Source organism: Pelodiscus sinensis, chromosome 4 (assembly GCF_052426305.1).
Source record: "Pelodiscus sinensis isolate ZL-2025 chromosome 4, ASM5242630v1, whole genome shotgun sequence".
NCBI classification, from domain to species: Eukaryota; Metazoa; Chordata; order Testudines; family Trionychidae; genus Pelodiscus; species Pelodiscus sinensis.
The window spans coordinates 45,585,733-45,605,746 of NC_143055.1; the positions used below are offsets into that span (position 1 = coordinate 45,585,733).

The 20,014-nt window shown below is 38.2% G+C and overlaps 1 protein-coding gene across 6 annotated transcripts in view; it reads right to left on the reverse strand.

The window, feature by feature from the left end:
* The window catches only part of ATP8A1 (ATPase phospholipid transporting 8A1), a 222,352-nt gene that overhangs the window by 50,421 nt on the left and 151,917 nt on the right, over positions 1–20,014 (reverse strand). For all 6 annotated transcript variants that reach the window (XM_075930509.2, XM_006111916.5, XM_006111917.5 and 3 more), the window contains 3 exons: positions 15,976–16,148; positions 13,514–13,697; positions 13,309–13,419 (listed from right to left, as the gene is read on the reverse strand). In XM_075930509.2, coding sequence (XP_075786624.1) covers positions 13,309–13,419; positions 13,514–13,697; positions 15,976–16,148 — 468 coding nt within the window. The remainder of the gene's footprint in view (positions 1–13,308; positions 13,420–13,513; positions 13,698–15,975; positions 16,149–20,014) is intronic.

Below are 20,014 nucleotides of genomic sequence, written 5' to 3' on the forward strand. Positions count from 1 at the left end.
TGATCCCTTCCCTGTCACCTATTCCCAGCTTTTGACAAACAGGCTAGGGATACTATTCCTATCCATTCTGGCTAATAGCCATTGATGGACCTATCCTAGATAAATTTCCTTTTTGAACCCTGTTAAAGTCCTGGTCTTCATAACATCCTCTGGCAAGGAGTTCCACAGGTTGACTGTGGGTTGCATCAAGAAATACTTCCTTTTGTTTGTTTTAATCCCGTTACCTATTAATTTCATTTGGTAACCCTTAGTTCTTTTGTTATGGGAACAAGTAAATAACTTTTCCTTAATCATTTTCTCCACAGCAATCCTGAATTTGTAGACTTCTATCATATTCCCCTTTAGTCTCCTTCTTTTCTAAGCTGAAAAGTTCCAGTCTTTTTAATCTCTCCTCAATATGAAAGCCATTGCAAATGATTTTTGTTGCTCTTTTTCAGAACTTTTTCAAATGCTAAGGTATTTTTTTTTAGATGAAGTGACCACATCTCCACGCAGTGTTGAAGATGTGGGCATACCCCATATATTTATATAGTGGCAATAAAATAGTCTCTGTTTTATTTACTATCCCCTTTTAAATGATTCCTAGCATTCTGTTTGGTTTTTTGACTGATGCTGCACATTAAGTGGATGTTTTCAGAGAACTATCTACAATGAATCTAAGATCTCTCTCTTAAGTGATAATAGTCCCCATCGTTTTGTACATGTAGTTTAATCCCCATCATTTTGGACATAAAGTTGGGATTATGTTTTCCAATATGCATTATTTTGAATTTATTAACATTAAAATTCATTTGCCATTTTATTGCTCAGTCACCTCATTTTTTTTGAAATCCTCTATAAAGCTCTTCACAGTCTGCTTTGGACTTCACTATATTAAGCAGTTTAGTATCATCTGTAAAATTTGCCACATCACTGTTTACCTCTTTCTCCATGTTGAATAAGATTGGTGCCAGTACATACCCCTGTGGGACACCACAGTTACCACTCTCCATTCTGAAAACTGACCATTTATTCCTACTTTTGGTACTGTACCTTTTAATTTCAGAAATTAAAAACTAAGTTTCTGATGTTCCAGTGATAGGAACCAAAGCCCCTGTTTTTACTCTTTTAAGAGGAGCTTACTTACTTTTGGCTGTAACTGACATTCTTCAAGATAAGCGTCCCTGAGGGTGCTCCACAGCAGGTGTTGGTGCGTCCCAGCACCTCAGAGTGGATTCTTCTTAGCAGTGCACTCGGGCCATGCATGCCACTGCACATGCACAACCACCCTCCCCTCAGTTCATTCCCTATCCAGATCCTGGCCTGGTGGAAAACATTTTGGTCCATGTAGATGTTGCGGCTTAATCCTGGGCCCCTGACCTGTGCAATGTTGTTGATGTGGTGGGTATTCTTGCCTTTGGTATTGGCATGTGAAGGGGGATAATCTGGGCCTCTTGTTATGGTTGGCATGTATATTGCCTCCTCCTTGTTGCAGGCGTATGAATGCCAAAGGAGTGAAGCATGGCCTGAGAGTTCTTCATGGAGTGGAGGACCTCATTAGTTTTGGATGAAAAGAGCCTCTTGCCCTCAAATGGTAGATTGTCAACGGACAACTGGATTTCTCGAGGGAAGGAGGAGGAACTGAATCATGAAGCTCGTCTCATAACAACTGCAGTAGCTGTTGCTCTGATGGCTGTGTCCGCCACATCTAGGACAGCATGCAGGGCTGTCCTCGATGTTGCCTGGCCTTCCACAATGACCACTCTAAACTGTGGCTTTTTTGCCTCTGTGTATCATCACTAAAAGTATTGAACTCTGTATAGTTGTTAAAATCATATTTGCTGAGGAGTATAGCATAGTTGGCTACTCTTAGTTGTAATGTAGCTGAGGCATAAACCTTTTTGCCAAACATGTCAAGTCTCTTGTTGTCTCTATCCGATGGCATAGAATGATTTTGCTGTTGTTTATTTCTTTGATGAATAGTGTAAACTACCAAGGAGTTTGGTGGCGGATGTGTGAATAAGATCTTTGACCCCTTTGGGAGAACACAGTATTTCTGATGTACTGGGGGGATTGGGACAGGAGAGAAAGTGCATTTATAGCGTGCTTTTTCTTTAATAGTCTCTTTTTGTGATGTTGAGTCCGTGGGCTTCAATACTGCCATTGTGGTGGATAATGCATTGGTGGTGATATCCAAGGATATGGTGCTTATGCGGGCATATCCACGTTGGTAGGATGGGCAATATTGGCATGGGGTGAATGCCCTGATGTCTCTGTGCCTGTCAACAGCTGGAGTGAAAAAAACCCTGGTTCATCATCATCATCACTAGATAATAATATAGGTGATGACATGTATTTGGATGATGCTGAGTAGGATAGTTTGTCCAGGCCTAGATATAGATAGTTAGAAGTTGACGAGACTGCAAGGTCTCTCTGGTGCAAATAGCCAGGTGCAGGAGTAAACGGAACTGTGGCTATTGGTGTCATACTCGGTGCCGAGGTTTGCAGTATCTCTAGTGCAGAGATCACAACTTGAGTATTTGCCATCACCTACAATGGTGGGATGATGGTAAATACTCTCGGCTCCGTGATCTTAGGTGCTATGCTGGTCGGCGCCATGCTCAGTGCTGAACTAAGTGAGGCAGGCACTGAGGAACCTGTAGCCTCCGTATAAGTGCTGTGTGAGGCATGTTGGTGGAGAGCGCAGTCAGCACCAGAAGTGCCGAGTTATTGTACAAGCTGAGGTGTGGTGGTTTCTTGGCTTTCCTTGTTTATCATTTGAACGCTGTTTAGGTGACTGATACTCCTGTGGCAGAAAGGAGGCATGTCTCTTGGGGAATTTTTAACTTTGTCCCCCTTATTGTTGGGAATCTCCTGAGTGCCCAGGTCTGAGGAAGGGTGTTGCCCCTTTTCAGTCATGAGCATCTTCAAATGGAGATTTCTGACTCTCTGTGTGCCCGCCTTAAGTTTAGCGCAGTGTGGACAGTCCCATTGAATATGGGATCCCCGAGACACTTGACACATTTGGCGTGGCCATATGAGGCCAGAATTGCCTCTCTGCAATCTGTGCAAGGTTTAAACCAGCTGAGTCCATTATCTCGGGTGAGTAGCCATAAGTGGCAGGAAAAACAACAAATGGCTTTTTTTTTAGGCGAACAACTTGGTAAGAGCTAAGGAGAAGAACCTGGAAGTTAAACTAAGCTATTTATCTACAGAAACTATTGAGGAACGAAGAACACAGTGGAGGTCCATCTTGAGCTGGGGACGGTATACAGGAACTGAGGGGAGGGTGGCCACACATGCACAGTGGTGCCGAATGGCACCCGTGCACCTTACATGCTGCACATGAGTGTCCCCAATGCACTACTAAGAAGAATCCACTCTGCGGTGCTGGGATGCATCAACACTTGCTGTGGCACACTCCCAGGGACGTCTCTTAAAGAAGAATTAAGATTTCTTTTAAATCCTTTATCAATCCATTTATTTGATCACTATATCCCTTCCTTTGGAGTACCAAAAACTGGATAGCCATCTAAATCAACATAATGAGTTTCAACAGTAGCCTTACTCCAGGTAGTCCCGCCTGGGTTTAGATTATTCTGTGTCTCTTAACTCCTGGTTTAATTCTCCCACACAAAGAAATCAGGCAGGGAACCTATATCCATTCAAATTTCAACCTTCTATCTTGATTGGTTATCCTGAACCCCTGGACAACAACTTTACGAGGTACCTGAGTTAACCCCTTAATCACCGGGTGCTGGTCAGCACTCCCTCTGTTAATGACACCACGCAACCTTAATTCTGCTCCCTTGTGCATTTGCGTTATGCAAATCTTTAATGACATGATTATATACTACTTTCCCCACCAGGATCCTTGTCTCAGTCAGTGCATAGGAAAAAAAGTTATTTTCAAAAGTTCTCAACTAAAACTGATTGGAATTTCATGGGACAAAGAAAAGTAGTTCATTGGCCCAAAGGATTTCCTCTTCAAAGGTCTGCTGCAAACAATGAAGGTGTTTCAATCCAAACAATGCAAAAGGCAGCCAAAATATACAGGTAGATACTAGCTCTTCCTATACTCTCATACATGGAATTATGTTAAGGTTTCAAAATCAAGTACTGAAAAATGTTAGGAAATGTTAGAATTAAAGCTGCCCCTGCAATTGTAATTTGGTTCTCTTTCAGGCAGGCAGTGTAGCCCCTGTTAAGGGATGAATCTATATTCAGGAAAAGATTTAAGTATGTGCTTAATCTCATCAAAGTTGGCAAACAGAGCTAGACTTCAGCTTTCCTTAATCAGAGTCTTAGATAATTTTAGCCAGAATCACATAGTAAGTCTGTGTCTGAGTCAGGAATTGAATTGAGTTTTCCTGGTACTATTCTAATGCCTTAATCAAAACAGAATATAATTTTCCTTCCTACAATTGTCTTTACCATACACTGTCCATCCTATGTATTGAATAAGGCAGCGCTTCTGAAGAACAAATAGTATGTGATCACTTAAAGACTGCATCACAAGGCTTATGCCATGTTATTTTAGATTTTTAAACAAACAAAAAAAAAAACCTACCATAACTGTACACCACCACCTTAACTCTGTCCCTCCGTTTATTCTTCTGCATACATTCTTTTGCCATATTATTTTTTCACCAACATTAACAGCTGTAGACGTTTGGTTTAACAATGTTAAGAGGAACTAATTTAGTTAAGGTGTGCTTCCAAAAATCAGTTAAATAGAGTGAATGACAACTCACATCTTTAGAGGGCCAGAATTAAGAATGATATGCCTGGTCTGTGGTATACGGTAGCTGTGATTATGGTCAGGGATAATTTCCTAGGGTTATTTTAAGCTGAATGGGAATAGGGACTTGCATAAAGTAGAGACAGAAGTGCAGTCACTAAGGAAGAATATTGTATCTATTGGCAGCAATATGTGAACCTTTGTGTGTTAGCCTCTACAAGTGAACCCTTGTTTGTTGTAAGATAAAACCTGACAGAAAAGTGTTGCTCCTGAGGAAGAAGATATTATCTGTGCTCAGCTGCTTCTTTCCATCAATTAGGCTTATATGCACCTGGTTCCAATCAACAAGTAGGTTTGTGTTAAGACTACATAAACTTTCAGTTATACCTTCACTAGAAGATTTACCTAGCGTGGCTTGGGTCCTTAACTCATTTTTGGTTTTTGGAAAATAAAATGAAAATATACATGCTTCACTTAAATCATTGCTCTGAAGTGGGGCTGGAGATGAGAGTTTCAGTATGAAAGCTGGCCAGTGGAGACAGGACTACCCCAGCCATCTCTCACCGCAGAAGCTTGTGGACAGATAAGAAGTGCTTCTCCATGGCTGCTGCAGCTCCATCAGGCACTGCTGCAAAAGCGTGCATGTCCCCTGGCTAGGGCAGGTCCAGGTCCTTCTACCTTCAGCCAGAGTGAGAAATGGACCAAACTGTGCACTTTCCCATTGCTCTGTGATGAAGGAGAACAGGTGGCAATGCCTCCTTATGAATCAGGGTGGGAGGGGGAGCTTTTGTGCCTCTGCCCTCCCTAAAAGGTACCTGGAGGAATGGGAGGCTCAGGGCTAGGGAAGAGCTGGTTGGGGGAGGCATGACCCCAGCCAGCCCCTTTCACTTGCTTGGTGATTCTGTCCCCTTTCTATATGGTTTTATGAGAAGAAATCCCATTTCAGACACATCCCATTTTCCTAGCACTACTAAACACTTACCTTGCTGTAAGTTATGATAAAAGGAAGATGTATACCAAGTTTGTTGGCCCATTTCCTGCTGTTTATGAAGAATTCTTGAACACACACAGAAATACAGAAAGACAGACAAACTCTCAAATGTATAGTAGACTGCCAATTTAACATGACCTTAAACCCATTTTTAAAAACTGTGCCAGATCTATTCAGGATCAGCTTTTCTACCAAAGCACTATTTTTAAGAGATGTCAGTCAACAAGAAAAACTAAAGCTGCCAATGGAAAACTTTTGACAGAGTCTGATTTCGAAGATTTACTGAAAAAAATTATGAAGAAAAGCCAAACAAATGTTATACAGAAAATTCAAATAGAACAAAACTGAACCCCATGGAAAATTTCACATCAATTACCTCTTTACCTCTAGAAAAAACAGAAATGTATGTCCCATTTTAAATAAATGTTAGAATATGTTCCCTCTATAATGTAGGTGCTTTTATTTTTTAAATCTGCTAAATCTATTTTTAATTTTCAAATATAGTTGTTTCCTTGTGAAATAAGACTCACTCAGAATTTTTTAAAGCCATTTTAAATCTATAAAGCTCAAATTTTTATTTAGGTTTACAATAAAAGTATTAAGAGATTTTTTTAAGGGACACTATTATCTTGGTTTGATCTAGAATTTTAAGGCAGGTACATAGCATACTGTCCTCAAAGAAAAATCTTCAAGAAAATAATAAATTGAGCCAGATCATGCAGTACAGGTACACCAGAAGTTCTGTGGCACCACAAGGTTCCAAAACGCTATTTGCATCCATTGATATATACTGAATAGGGGACCCTTTTGAGAGGCTACCCAATACTGATTTCCATGACATATGTAATCTGAGAAGACAGAATGTCTCTAAATCTGAGTTAAAAGGAGTAGAATCCTTTCCATTTGTAAGACAGATGAGAAGACTCACGTGGTCTCACAGTTGAGAGTGGGTTCCCCCACAGCTCATAAAAGAGAACTGCTATCCAATGAGGCTACGTCTATACTACGAGTTTTCTCGGCAAAAGTATGCTAATGAGGGACTCATTTGCATGAGTTGCAATCTCATTTGCATATTTTCTGCAATCCGTTTTTGCATTAGGGGTTTTTGCGCAAAAACAAGCTGTGTGACATTTTCTTTTTGTGCAAAAAACCCTTTTCCCACAAGATCGATATACCTCCTTTTTTGAGGCACAAAGATCTTGCGGCAAAAGGTTATTTTGTGCAAAATGAAAATGTCCACATTGCTTGTTTTTGCGCGAAAATGGTTTGGTAGAAAATATGCAAATGAGATCACGACACATGCAAATGAGTCCCTCATTAGCATTTTTTTTGCCAAGAAAACTCAGTGTATACGTAGTTTGAGAGGATAAGGGCCATCTGTACTAAAATTGCCCTGTCAGATTGGGAAAAAGGGCACACACTTTGTTTATGATCCATTACTAGCAGCACTGAAACTCTACAGAGACACATTCCTGTACTTACACACATACACACTTTCTACAGGGGAAGCATCAGCAGAGGAAGAGGGCATAAAGACCCATGGAGAGCTGTTTTGGTGACAGGGAACTCATTTTCACGGGAAGGAATGTTTTATTTGATCAAGGTGGACACTGGAAGGGAAATTATTCTTCAGGATATTGGTGTCTAAGAAATATAATCTAGAAAGAAGATTTAGATGTTATCTGGATGTGCGAGGCAAGGGAATCAGGAGTCAAAGGTAAGCTCCAGGTTATGGGTCTGAGTGAAAGGAAGAATGATATGTATAACTGATTAAGAAAAGGGAGAAGTAGAGAGGGATTTTGGATGAAAATAATGAGTTCCGTTATAATGACATTCAGTATAAGATGATGGACATAGATGCAGGAAAAAATGTTAGAGAGATGGGCACTGGACTCAAGGCAAGAAGACAAGTCAGGACTGCAGATATGAATTATCAGAACCTAGCCCATTTTTCTCTTTGAATTTCTTTTGTCTCAGTTTAATAAAAAGCTTCCATTTACATCTTTTATAAAGATAATATGGTAAACCTGTTAATAAACATCAAAATATTATTAACCAACATTCAACGTCTTAAAAAACTGGGATAGTAAAGTCAAAGAGAGTTTTTCCATTGACTGATAGCCCCATATTATGAACTGGAGAAACAAGAAATATCAGTATACCTTAAAAAAATGTGAGCTAAGTTCTCAACCCAGGTGTTACGCCCCAACCTTGCATTAGAATTGCTAACATAGACCCACAATGCTTATGAGGGGTCTGAGACTGCATTGGTCCAGGGACCCACAGTAGTTCACTGAATATGGACTCAAAGCCTTCAACCTTTATTCGGCAAGCTGCATAAATATATGCCTAGCTTTAATCACATTAGTACAACCACTAACATTAATGGGGATACTCACATACATAAGAGTAGGTACATGCTGGAGTACCTGTAGAAAAAGGGCTCTAAACTGGAATAAGTATTACAGACCTCTTATAGAATACTATAAATAGGAGTTTAAATGGATGGGTGTATTGCTTTAAGCTTAGATTGAGTAAAGAACTGAAGAACATGGTAAACTTTAAGCACATGAGTAATGCTATTCATGTTCAACACATACTTAAGTAGTTTGCTAAATCAAGAACATTGAGAGACATTATTTTATAACCCTGCACAAATGCCTACTCTGAAACTTAGTATTTAAATTAAAATTAAAATTACTATTCTGCAACAACCTAGATTAAATAAATAGTAACAAAGACAGATTTTACTAGATTATCTTTAAAACCCTCAGCAACTAATAGAAACTTATTTTAAAGCAAATTTCAGACTTTCCGCTCATAGCATTATTTTTTAAATTCCAAGACAAGTTCCAATATGTGTGGTAGCAAAAGCTTCAAATTTTCCTAATGTAACATTTCTCCAGATTAAACAACAGTTTACAAGTGGTCATTCAACTGTGCTCCCATGCCCCATCAGTACAAAAAACTGAAAAGAGAGATTCTAGCCTGACAGTATTTTTCTATTAAGTTACAATATATATATATATAGTTAACATTAATAGATATTAACAATGCATTTTCAAATTAAGATTTGAAAAATGCCCATTTCTGGCACATACCAGCAACTAATTTTCTCTGGAATAAGAAATATGGTACATACACAGAACCCTGTGTGGAACCAAATTTTTACCCACATCTGATCTGCGATCTGCAAACTTACTCTGCGGATACAAAATGGATATCTGCAGACCAGAAGGGCTCTGGATATAAAATTTGGATCCACATCAGTACAAACATGATCTACAGATAGAATCATAGAATAATAGGACTGGAAGGGACCTCAAGAGGTCATCGAGTCCAGCCCCCCCGCCCTCAAGGCAGGACCAACCTCCGTCTACACCATCCCTGACAGATGTCTATCCAACCTGTTCTTAAATATCTCCAGAGAGGGAGATTCCACCACCTCCCTTGGCAATTTATTTAGCTGTATCTGCTGATATAAAATGCAGATTTTATATCAGGGCTCTATCCATAGAACTAATATATCAATTAGGTTACATTTTTCAAATTTTTATACACAAAGTTAGGCATCAAAATACAGGTTGAACCTCTCTAGTCTAGCATTCTCTAGTCCAGCAACATCTGTGGTCTGGCATGATTTCAGTTATACGGATGTCCACTTATCATGGATGTGGCCAAGTTTCCTGTGGTCCCATGAAGTTTTTTTTATAGCAATCAGTCCTGGCTCTCAGTGTTCTGTGCCGTTAGTTAGCTCTAATTTACCCCTATATGTCTTCTAAGAGTGCAGTAAGTTATGGAAATGTTGATAATGCTGCTAGACAATATTGACCTCCTATGATTCAGCAAATTCACTGGTTCGGCATACGTCAAATCCCAAAGGAGCTAGACTAGAGATGTTCAATCTATTAGTCTGATATTGATGCTGAGTACCTGTAAATCCCAAATAACCCTGAGTGTTTCACTTTGCATGCTTATAACACATTTTAAGTATGAAAATTGTAGATAGGACTGCATTTAATTTTTTAATTATAATTTTTCTTTCTGACCTTTTCTCAAAACCCTTGAATTTTTCACTCTATTACTTTTGGTTATATTTTCTTTTAAGTAGAAGACAAATCCTATTAAGTTTATAAAATGTTATAAAACAAAATTATAAAGTTTAAAATCCTCAACAGATGTATTGTTTATGAAAAAAGATAAAAGTTTTTTCTCTTTTTAAAAGCAGAAATTAAGGCAAATTTTCAAACCTAGAGAGCCAAATGTTAAGCATCTAAGTTAAGTGGTTTGATTTTTGCAGATGACAGTTTTTACTAAATGAGGATTTTTATTAAAAAAAAATTAGCCTCAGCTAACACTTTATTAAAATTAATTTGTATCTAATGTAAGTTAAAAAAACCCCAAACTGACTGCGCTTTAGAATGGACAAACTTGTTTTTCCTAATTACAAACATTGTGAATTCAGAAGTTTGAATAAAAAATAAACATCACTGGGTTTGTATTTCATTCAAGAGAAAAACGTGATGAAAGTTGCAGAAAAAATCATAACGAAAGAAAGGCTCTGAAAAAAGAGGAGAGACAGAGAGGAAATCTAATTAAAAAATTTTCTACACAAATATCCATATAAAATTATGTTAAAAGAATGCTAGTGTTGCAAAGCTAAGCACTGAAAAGTCATAAGATGCCAACTTTAACGTTATACATGAATGTGTAAATATCCCTAACAATGTGTATATATAGCCTCATTAGAGTTCAGTAGAAAACATTTATACCATCTTGCAAACATTTTTGAGATTTTGGAAATTCTCCCATTTTTGGAGGGGATGAAACAGAGCTTTTGGAATTGTTCCTGAAAAACAAAAGAGAGAGAGAGAGAGAGAGAGCAAGAGAGAGGAAGCGTATGTCTGCACTTCAAGGTTGGGGTACAATTGTCAGCTCGAGTAGACATACCCTCTGACTGAGCTAGCCTGATAAAAACAGAAAGGCTACATGCACAAATGGTGATGGGAAATGCTAGCAACCCCAAGTACATATGTTGCAGCTTGGATGTATATTACTTGACATGGCTAATGTTTCTGGTAGCACAGCTCTGCTCTTATTTTTAGCGCACTTGCTCAATCACATCAAGTGTGGGTATATCTCAAGTTGGAACTTACACCTCCAGTTCAAAGTAAAAACATATACCGAGAGAGAAACAGACCCCAGAAAAGTCAACAGTTTGGTAGATAGACTCTTGGGTTACAGGACATTAGATTCAAACCCTCATTATGCCTGATTTGGAGCAGAGACTTGAACCTAGGTCTTTCAAATCCAAGGTGACTGCTTTAATCACCTGGCTTTTTTGGAGTGAGTTTCATTTGTTCATTCATTTTGATCAGAAATACTGAAGAAACCTTCCCAATGAAAATTTCATCAAACTCAACCTTTCTTGCTAAAAGACTTGGTTTTGATGAACTGGCTATTTTCAAAAATTTCCCAAGCAACTCTAGGTATGATATAGTCTAAACTGTAAGATCTTGTATTATTTTTTCACAGAATTGCTGCCTCATTCAGGAATTCAATCCAGGAATGGAGTTGGAAAGAGACAAGGTGTTGTGCGGCATTCCATATTCTTTATGGGAATATGGTTACAAATATGAATATGAAATAACTGGGCAATGCTTTATACAAGATACTTCATATATCATTGGAAAGGTTGTAATCTACTGAATATGATTATTCAATTTGTATGCATGTATTATGCCTCTATTTGAAGTTAGAAATATGCAGTATAAACTTGTATTACTATTTTAGTCATGCTAAGTGAGGGACATTAGTAATACTTAAGGAACTTAATAGTCAAATACTCAGGATAATGATCTGTGACAACACTTGTTTTTCCACCACTTGTCATCATCTATAGCACCCAACTTAAACCCGTCCAACACATTATCAATAAACTACAACCTATACTAGAACAGGATACTACAGGCCGAGAGGTTCTGAGAGACAGTCCCATAGTCTCCTCCAGACACCACCTAACCTCAGGATGATTCTTACCAACAACCACAGGACATACCACACTAATACCAACCCTGGAACTTTTCCTTGCAACAAACCCCGTTGCCAGCTTTGTCCACATATTTACTCTGCTGACACCATTATTGGACCTAACCAATTCAGTTATAAGATCAAGAACACGTATTCCTGCTCATCCAGAAATATAATTTATGTCATCATGTGCCGACAGTGTCCGTCTGCTATGTACACTGGACAAACGTCTCAGACGCTTCGCCAAAGAATCAATGCACACAAAATGGATATCAGACAGTATCACAAAATTAAAAACAGTTTCTTGGCATTTCAACCAAAAAGGGCATTTTCTCAACGACTTGATTACCTGCATACTGCTTCAAAGGCATTTTAACACCCGACTTGAAAGAGAAACCTCTGAACTGTCATTCATGCTTAAATTTGACACTTTACACCGGTGTCTTAACAAAGAAGCTAATTATCTTACCCATTACAAAGATAGCTTCCCCAATTATCACCTCTAATATCATTAGCTCACAGACATTTACCTTCTCCCCCCATCCCCCTTCTGTTCTGAAATTTGATTTGTCCTTTTTATATGTGTTCACTTTTTTTTATTGTATCCCTTTGGTATATATAGTCATGCCTATTTTCTTCCACAAAATCTCATCACCTAATAAACCAACTTGTTCGTCTTTAAAGTGCTACATAGTTCTGTTTTTTGTTTCAGCTAGACTAGACTAACATGGCTACATCTCTATTACTATTGTTTTTCCTGTAATTCTGGGAGGAGGGGCTATGGCAGCTTCTACCAAGATATGTGGCCATGTCGCCTGATGCTGGGATCCATCTTGGGTGTTGTATTTTTCCACAAGAGCAAAAGAACAGTTAAGATTGAATGAAGGATTCCTGCCTTACGTAAAGCCTATTTAAGTGTGGGGAGGGCGTTCTCCCTGGCTATCTCTCCCAAGATGACTGCTGGAAACATCTAAGACTGAACTGAGGAAGGATTGGACCTAGGCTGGAAGACTTTCCAGTATGTGAAAGAAGCTTATTAGAACAACTTTAAGAGTGAGCTATTACATGTAACTAGTTTCTTAGGGTATGTCTAGACTACATTGTTTAAAAAAAAAAAAAAACACGCCCTTTTTTCAAAAAAACTTCACCTGCGTCCACACTGAAATTGCATTCTTTTGAAATTAAATCGAAAGAATGCAGGGTTTTTTTTCAACATTGGTAAATCTCAAATTACGAGGCTTACACATGTGCTTGCGCTTCTGGCTTAATTGGTGACGATATAATAATTTTATTCTTCAGATAAGGAAACAATAATTTCTTACACAGAAATAATTTTAATAGGAACAATGCAATAGTTATGCCCAAATATAAATGACGAAGTTTTGCACTAAGAATATATTTTTAATAAAAACAAAAAGGAATCCAATAAAACAAAGTAAGCCATTCATTATTAATATGAAATATTTACTTTCTTGAGTGATAATTTTAAAATTATTTTAAAACTCAGAAAATCATGCAATGTTTAAAAGTTAAGAGTTTGAAAGGCTAATATTTGATATACCATTACCTCAATAATATAAAGGACTATGTTCTTGTAGAAACAGTACAAGATGCATTTAGCTATTCTGCTGTAGTTCCAAGCACCATGAACCAACAACAAGTTTGTCAGATATCTGAACTGCAAACAATGAAAAAACAAGTTTAGAAACATGTAAATTGGTCACGATAGAAAAGCATTCTGTTTTAATATGTTTGACAGCATAATGATTTACCTGTGCTATGGAGTAATCTGAAGAATTAGCTGCCTGTAGCCCTTCATTTCCACTAATACCAACGCCAACATGTGCCGTCTGTATCATACTAACATCATTCGCTCCATCCCCAATTGCCAGTGTTACTACTTTTACCTGTTTTTTTACCATTTCTACTACTTCAGATTTCTGAAGAGGAGACACCCTTTGAAAAAAATTTACAAGAGCAGAAGTTATGTAAAGGAAGTTAATGTTTAAAAATAAGGATCCAGCTACTAAAAGTTTTTATGATTGCATGCATTAGCCAAGTTCTTTGCCAATACAAACTCCTGGTACTAATAAAATGTTCTCTTTACCCAACTGGAAGCATGCCTCACAGCCAAGTCTAGAGAGTCTGTTTGTCCTGCTATGGAACAGATTGATACAGAAGGCTAAAACAAGGTCCTTTTTACATGAGTATGACAGATGATTCATAGTTTAGTTTCATAGAGGAACAATTTTTCTTGCAGCCTCAGCATAGATGCTTCCTTCTTGTATTATTCCTTTTTTTCTTTTTCAATCTACCCTTTCAGAAAAATATGAAGAAAATGGGTAAAATTCTGAAAATAAAAGTTTTAACATAAACCAGAATGTAATTAAAAATAACTGAAAAAATAATTAAAATAAAATAATAATCCCCCATGTTGCTCACTCTATTTTCAGGGATTTTAAACATATTTTACATTTTGCTCTCGATCCCAACTGATACCTCTAGCTCTCTAATCCTGGTAATCTAAATTCTGTTTATTAGACAGATACCACCAAATGATCTGTTCGGTCACTCTGGTGATTCACATGATGATTATATTCCTAACAAAATGGTTATGTGAATCACAGGATGAGTATTTTATACTTTCTTCATACCCTAATCTCTTGGGGTATGCCTACACAGTGGAGCTATTTCAGGATACTGGAAGTATCCCAAATTAGTTATTCTACGTCTATTGAAGCAGCCTGTTATTCCAAAGTAGATTTTGAAATAACAGGCAGCTTATTCCGACGTTCCTTTCTATGAGGGTTAAGGGGCATTTCGAAATTATGAAATAAAGTACTTCAAAATACACTTTAAATAAGATAAGCAATTTGTGTAGCGCAAATTGCATATCTTATTTCGAGCTTAAGGTGCTGTGTAGACACACCCTTGGAGTTCCTGCTCTTGTATGTAATATTGCTAATATAGTTTCAGCTATTACTCAGACACTTATATTATTTCCAATCTTTGTGTAACTGAATTAAGACCATTAGAAAAATATTACAGAAATATCTTTTTCTGATTAAAAAAGATTCAAAATATACAAAAGATGAAAATATACACAATTTCATTTTATTCCTGATGAATCTCAGGATTGTTTACAGTAATAACACTCTTTTTCAGCTACATGACATAAAATACTTAATCAGAAAGCAATCAGATTAATTAATCTTTGATTACTTATATGTATTCATTAAACTCAAACACTGAAACTGTAATGCCCTGACACTTTATTATTTTAGGTAGTTAGTAAGCAGATATGTTTTTGATTACGGGCAACTCAGTGGAGGTGACAAGAGCACTAGATACCTTTCATTCAGCCTAATGGAGAGATCAATTAAAGAGCGTATTGATAGCTAAAATAATGGGATCCACCACCCAAATTAAAGACTAGCAATTCCAGTTTGGTGAAGAAACTGAACTATATGGGTGAAAGAGTTTCCCTGGCATTGACAGCAAACACAGAGGCTGGCTGATTGAATCTGTGTTCCTCTGTGTATAAGAAAAAGGAAGTAACCTTGGAAGCCCCAAAACACTGGCAGCATGGACCCTGGAGGAAACCAAGAGAGAAAGCTGTTATCTCTAGGTTGATGCTTTGAAGCTTCTCTAATCGTGAATAAGTACCCTTGTTATGGCGAGCTCCCAATTTGAATAGACTGGTGTATGTCATCAGGAGAATGGGTTCTGTGAAGAAAAGGTCTTAGCAAAAAGTATATTTCCATTGTACTTTTTGCGGGGTATGAGTCCAGGCTTATATGAAATGTCTTAGAAGTTCTCTTGTACATTCTTATCTATGAAGAGATCTCTAAGCAATGCCAAGGAGTTGGAGTTAAAGGTGGATAGATAACCTCGGGGAAATCTGTGCCTGAATATTACTGACCCTATAGTATGTTGGGTAAAGATTAGTTATCTCTGAACCAGAACCTGGACCCCTCTTTTGATTGTTAACTGTGTTATGGTATGGATTACAATACTCTCTTCCATTGTGCAATATTATGTGATCATGAAAACAACAAAATATACAATTAATTTGTACGAAATCTTTATTGACTTTGACCTTTTATAATCTTTCTCTGATGTTAAATTATCTATCTAGCTATATATTCGATAAAATTGGTGCAAGAAATGAATCTATGTCTAGACAGAATTTTATTTTTAGAAACAAAAAATATGAACACACCTTAAACCTCACCTGCAACAAATAACAGCTTTACATGACAAAGCCAAATCCAGGAAATACTGTCTTACACCAAATGTCAAGGCATACTTCAGTGTTTTGCCATCAATTATAAGAGCAAAGTCATTTTCCTTCCTCAAAGCATCTCCAAGAGTACTACAATGATGACTTAAAATCTCTCTTGTTCCCTGTTACACACAAAAAAATTTTTATTTCAATTTGTTGCTGCATTAAATTATGATGCACTTTTTAATGCAGTAGTAAACAGCAATTGATGTATTTCAATCACCAAACATATACTGTAATTAATCTGTTATTAGAAGACACTTGATATGGCTTTCAACAGGCTGTGATTTTATTATTAAATGTCTCGGACCACCCAGCAGATAAAAATATACAGTGCAGGCAATCCCATATTTATTCAAATAACTATCCACGACTTCCACCTGCTTCCTTTCATTTTCATTCCAGGCCCCTCAACCAACCCATGGCTTGGACTTTTCCATCCATACCCCTTCATAGGAAGATGAATGTAGATTATTAGAAAGGGGGACTGGCTCCTTGCCATTCCAATTTTAGATCCCCAGAACCCCTCTCGCCGTCATTCTGTTCCTTTAAACAATAGCCCCCTTTTAAGTCCTTTAACAAGGCATTTATCTGGTTACTGGATGCCTTCCCTATGGAGTACCTGCACTGGATACCCATCCCACACTTACGAAATAAGTTGAGCCACACGTCTCATATGACCTACCACTTTTTCTCCTCAACATAATGCATCATCCCTGACATCTGTTGTGGGGAAAGTTAATAAACCTTCATTCCACAAAAGCCAATATGATGGTGAAGGAAAAATTCCTTCATGCATCTCATAAAATGGAGAGCAATGCCCAGAGCAGGTCCTAACCCAACCTGATATTCATACTTCCAAGGGAGGGAAGATGGGTGGTGCTGGCTTGTCTACTGCATGAAGAAAGGGCTTCCAATGCTCAGTGCTTGCATCTTTAACGTCTTCTATACTTACATTCCCCCAGGGGTGAGTAAGCACTGCAAAGCCGACCATCACCCACCTTTTTGCATCAGTTTCAGACTTCCTTCCCTCCCCCTCCATCATAAAGCTCAATTGCCTTCCTTTGGCAAGCCCAGACAATGCCCCTCCCCCAACTCAGGTCATTAGATTAGTTATCTAAATTTATTTTGGAAGTTTCTGAAACATTTTTGATTATGACATACAAATATCTAAGTAAAATATGCTCGCGTCTTCAAATATTTTAGATATTATTATTAATTTAGGAAAAAATACATAAATTACATTTTCATAGTTTGCCAAAACATTCAACTTCATTCTAATTGTATTTACATACACAACTGTGCTCCACAATATGAAATAAATAATATAACTTAACTTCTGACATGGCAATGATGCACTGTTTTACAAGTACAATATTTGATACTTTTATAAGAGATAATATATTAATATATATTTAAAAATAGGAACACGATCACTTCTGTCTAATTTGGCACCCAGGTGTAGGTGACTGCCCAGTTTAGTTATGTTGTTGGGCCAGCTCTAAATGAATTCTTGCAAGGCACATGTAATCCTGGACTCGGGTCTTGGAAGGTAGGTAGGGAATATAGCGTCAGCTGATTTTAAAAAGTAAAATATATGTGTTTTTTTACATTTACACTTATTCAGTCACTAATTTGGATCCTAGACAATTTTTGCAGAAAACGTGTTTGTTCAGCAATTGATAAAGGTGAGCAGTACTCCACAGCTGGTAATATATACCTTCATATAATAAAAAAAAACCACTTAAGGACATTTTATATTCTATGTGATCATGGATCTTTCATCCTGACATCAGTGTGGAACAAGGGTGGGCAAGCTATGACCCATGGGCTGGATCTGGCCCGCCAAGCCATTTCATCTGGCCCCCAGCCCGCCCTGCCATGCCCCCAGGCCAATCAAGACTCAGGGATGGAGGAGCGCGCAAAGTTTCCACCCCCAGCCAGGGGCACGTGGCACCAGAAGAAACCGCTGGTTCCCTCTGGGGCTCTGCGCACCCCTGAAAGGGCTGAGTGGGGGATGGGGAGAGACCTCCTGTGCTCCCCTGCCCCATGGGGGAGCACACAAAGTCCTCCCCTCTATGCAATGCCTAGAGAAAACCACCTCTTCCCACTGAGGCCCTGTTCCTTATGATAGTGGCCTGTAACCACTATCGACATTGGTGAAGTGGTCCCCCTACAAAAATTATTGCCCACCCCTGCTGTGGAACATGCTTGCATACTGATAAGTGCTTTTTGTGGAGTTATTGTCAGAAAAGGAACTCCATAGCACCTCTGTAGTCACCATATTTTTTCCTAGGGAGCAAATTTTCAAACGGGATTTCACATCTTTCTCTCTCTCGCTCTCTCTCTCAAAAGATTTTCCTGCATTTGACAGAATGACCTCATCAGACTCTATGGCCATGAAAACGGCCAGAGAAAGGGGGTTGGCCAGAGCAGTAAGTAGTGGGTGCAACTCCTTAGTAGAATCTGAATTTGTATATGAAAACTGGGCAGTTGTATATGTGCCAGACATGATTGCATAAGAAGGTGCAGGGGGAAATCAGAACCTTGTAGGCGGTGACTGAACCGTTAGTGGTCAGGTGGACTAGTGGTGAGGTTGTTGTTCAGAGGGATTAGAGGGGGATCCTTACTCTCATCAGGATCCTGAGTGGTTCAACCCCCTAAACATGGGTTTATGGGTCTGTCTCTCTGCTGGGGGCAGGTAGGGATTCAAGATCCATTTCCATGATGATTTACTATTAAAGTTTCTTAGCTATAGGCTCCCCTTGTCAAGGGAAGACATATTTGCCCCCAGCTTCTGTGTTGGCTGGTTGGTTGTTGACCTGTCCCTTCAGGCAGGCAAACAGAGCTCCTGCCTCCTTGCTAGTCATCCCCAAGGCTCCCTTCTTTTCTGCCCTCTCCAGGCCTACTACTGGCTGCAGATATAGAAGGGCAGGGCTAGCTGAGCACACAGGTTTTCTTTAATCCCCAGCAGCAGTTTCTCTGCTCCTTCACACAGGCCTTACTGATACTGGACTCAAAGGAGTCTTCAATTCTGCAGCACCACGGCAGCAACATATGAAGAAATAATTGTTTAGTTTCTAATTTCTTGGCTTTTTCACTAGGTTGGGTATCCTTCATCTATATACTACCTCTATATACTACTACTAAAACAATGGCTATCACGCTTCTCTTCTCTCTCATTTTGTTTCTCTTTGATAACTCCCTCTCCCTTAGTTTCTCTCTTTCTTTACTCTATAATCCCTTCTCTCCATCTTCAAGTGATGTGAACATAACTATGCAAATGCAAGATTTCTTTCTGTTCTGTGGTTTTAATTTTATCCAGGGATCCCTTAGAGGGAGACAATAGTTCCATTCCTTACCCCTTTCGGCCCCAGGAGATGTTCTCACTTAAAAGTCATAATGTTTCCTGATCTGAAGACCTTCTTCTGGAATGTATAAAATATGGTACGTTGTTTAAAAATCTAAAGGGAGAAAATGCTCATAGGGATCAAAACCCTTTTTGGGAGTTTCTTTTGAACTAAAGTAACATTTTTATCTCTCCTATATTTAACCACATTTTTAGAAAGGTTGTATTCAGTAAATCTGAGGTATAGAAAATGGTAACTGGCACTATTATTACATATGGATTTCAAAATACATACATGGCACTAGTCAGTGGATCTGCATCTGATTTTAATAGGGGTAAATTTGGCCCAAACACTTACTTAAGTTTCAGAGATTAAAATGATTGATAAAGTTGATAAATCAAATTCTTATTGTTGACATTTCAATATTTGCTTAGTCATTTGAGTTTTCTAAGAATAATGTTTAAGGTATACCATACTTAAGTACTAATTAGTGCTTTACCAACTATTAAATGTTCCTTAGAAAAACAGACACAAATTAGCTCCATCCAATCAGCAGCACTCTACCACAATGTTTTTCTTATGAAGCTTTCATGAAGCATAATAAACAGCAAATTATTTTGGCTAGCTAACCAAAAACT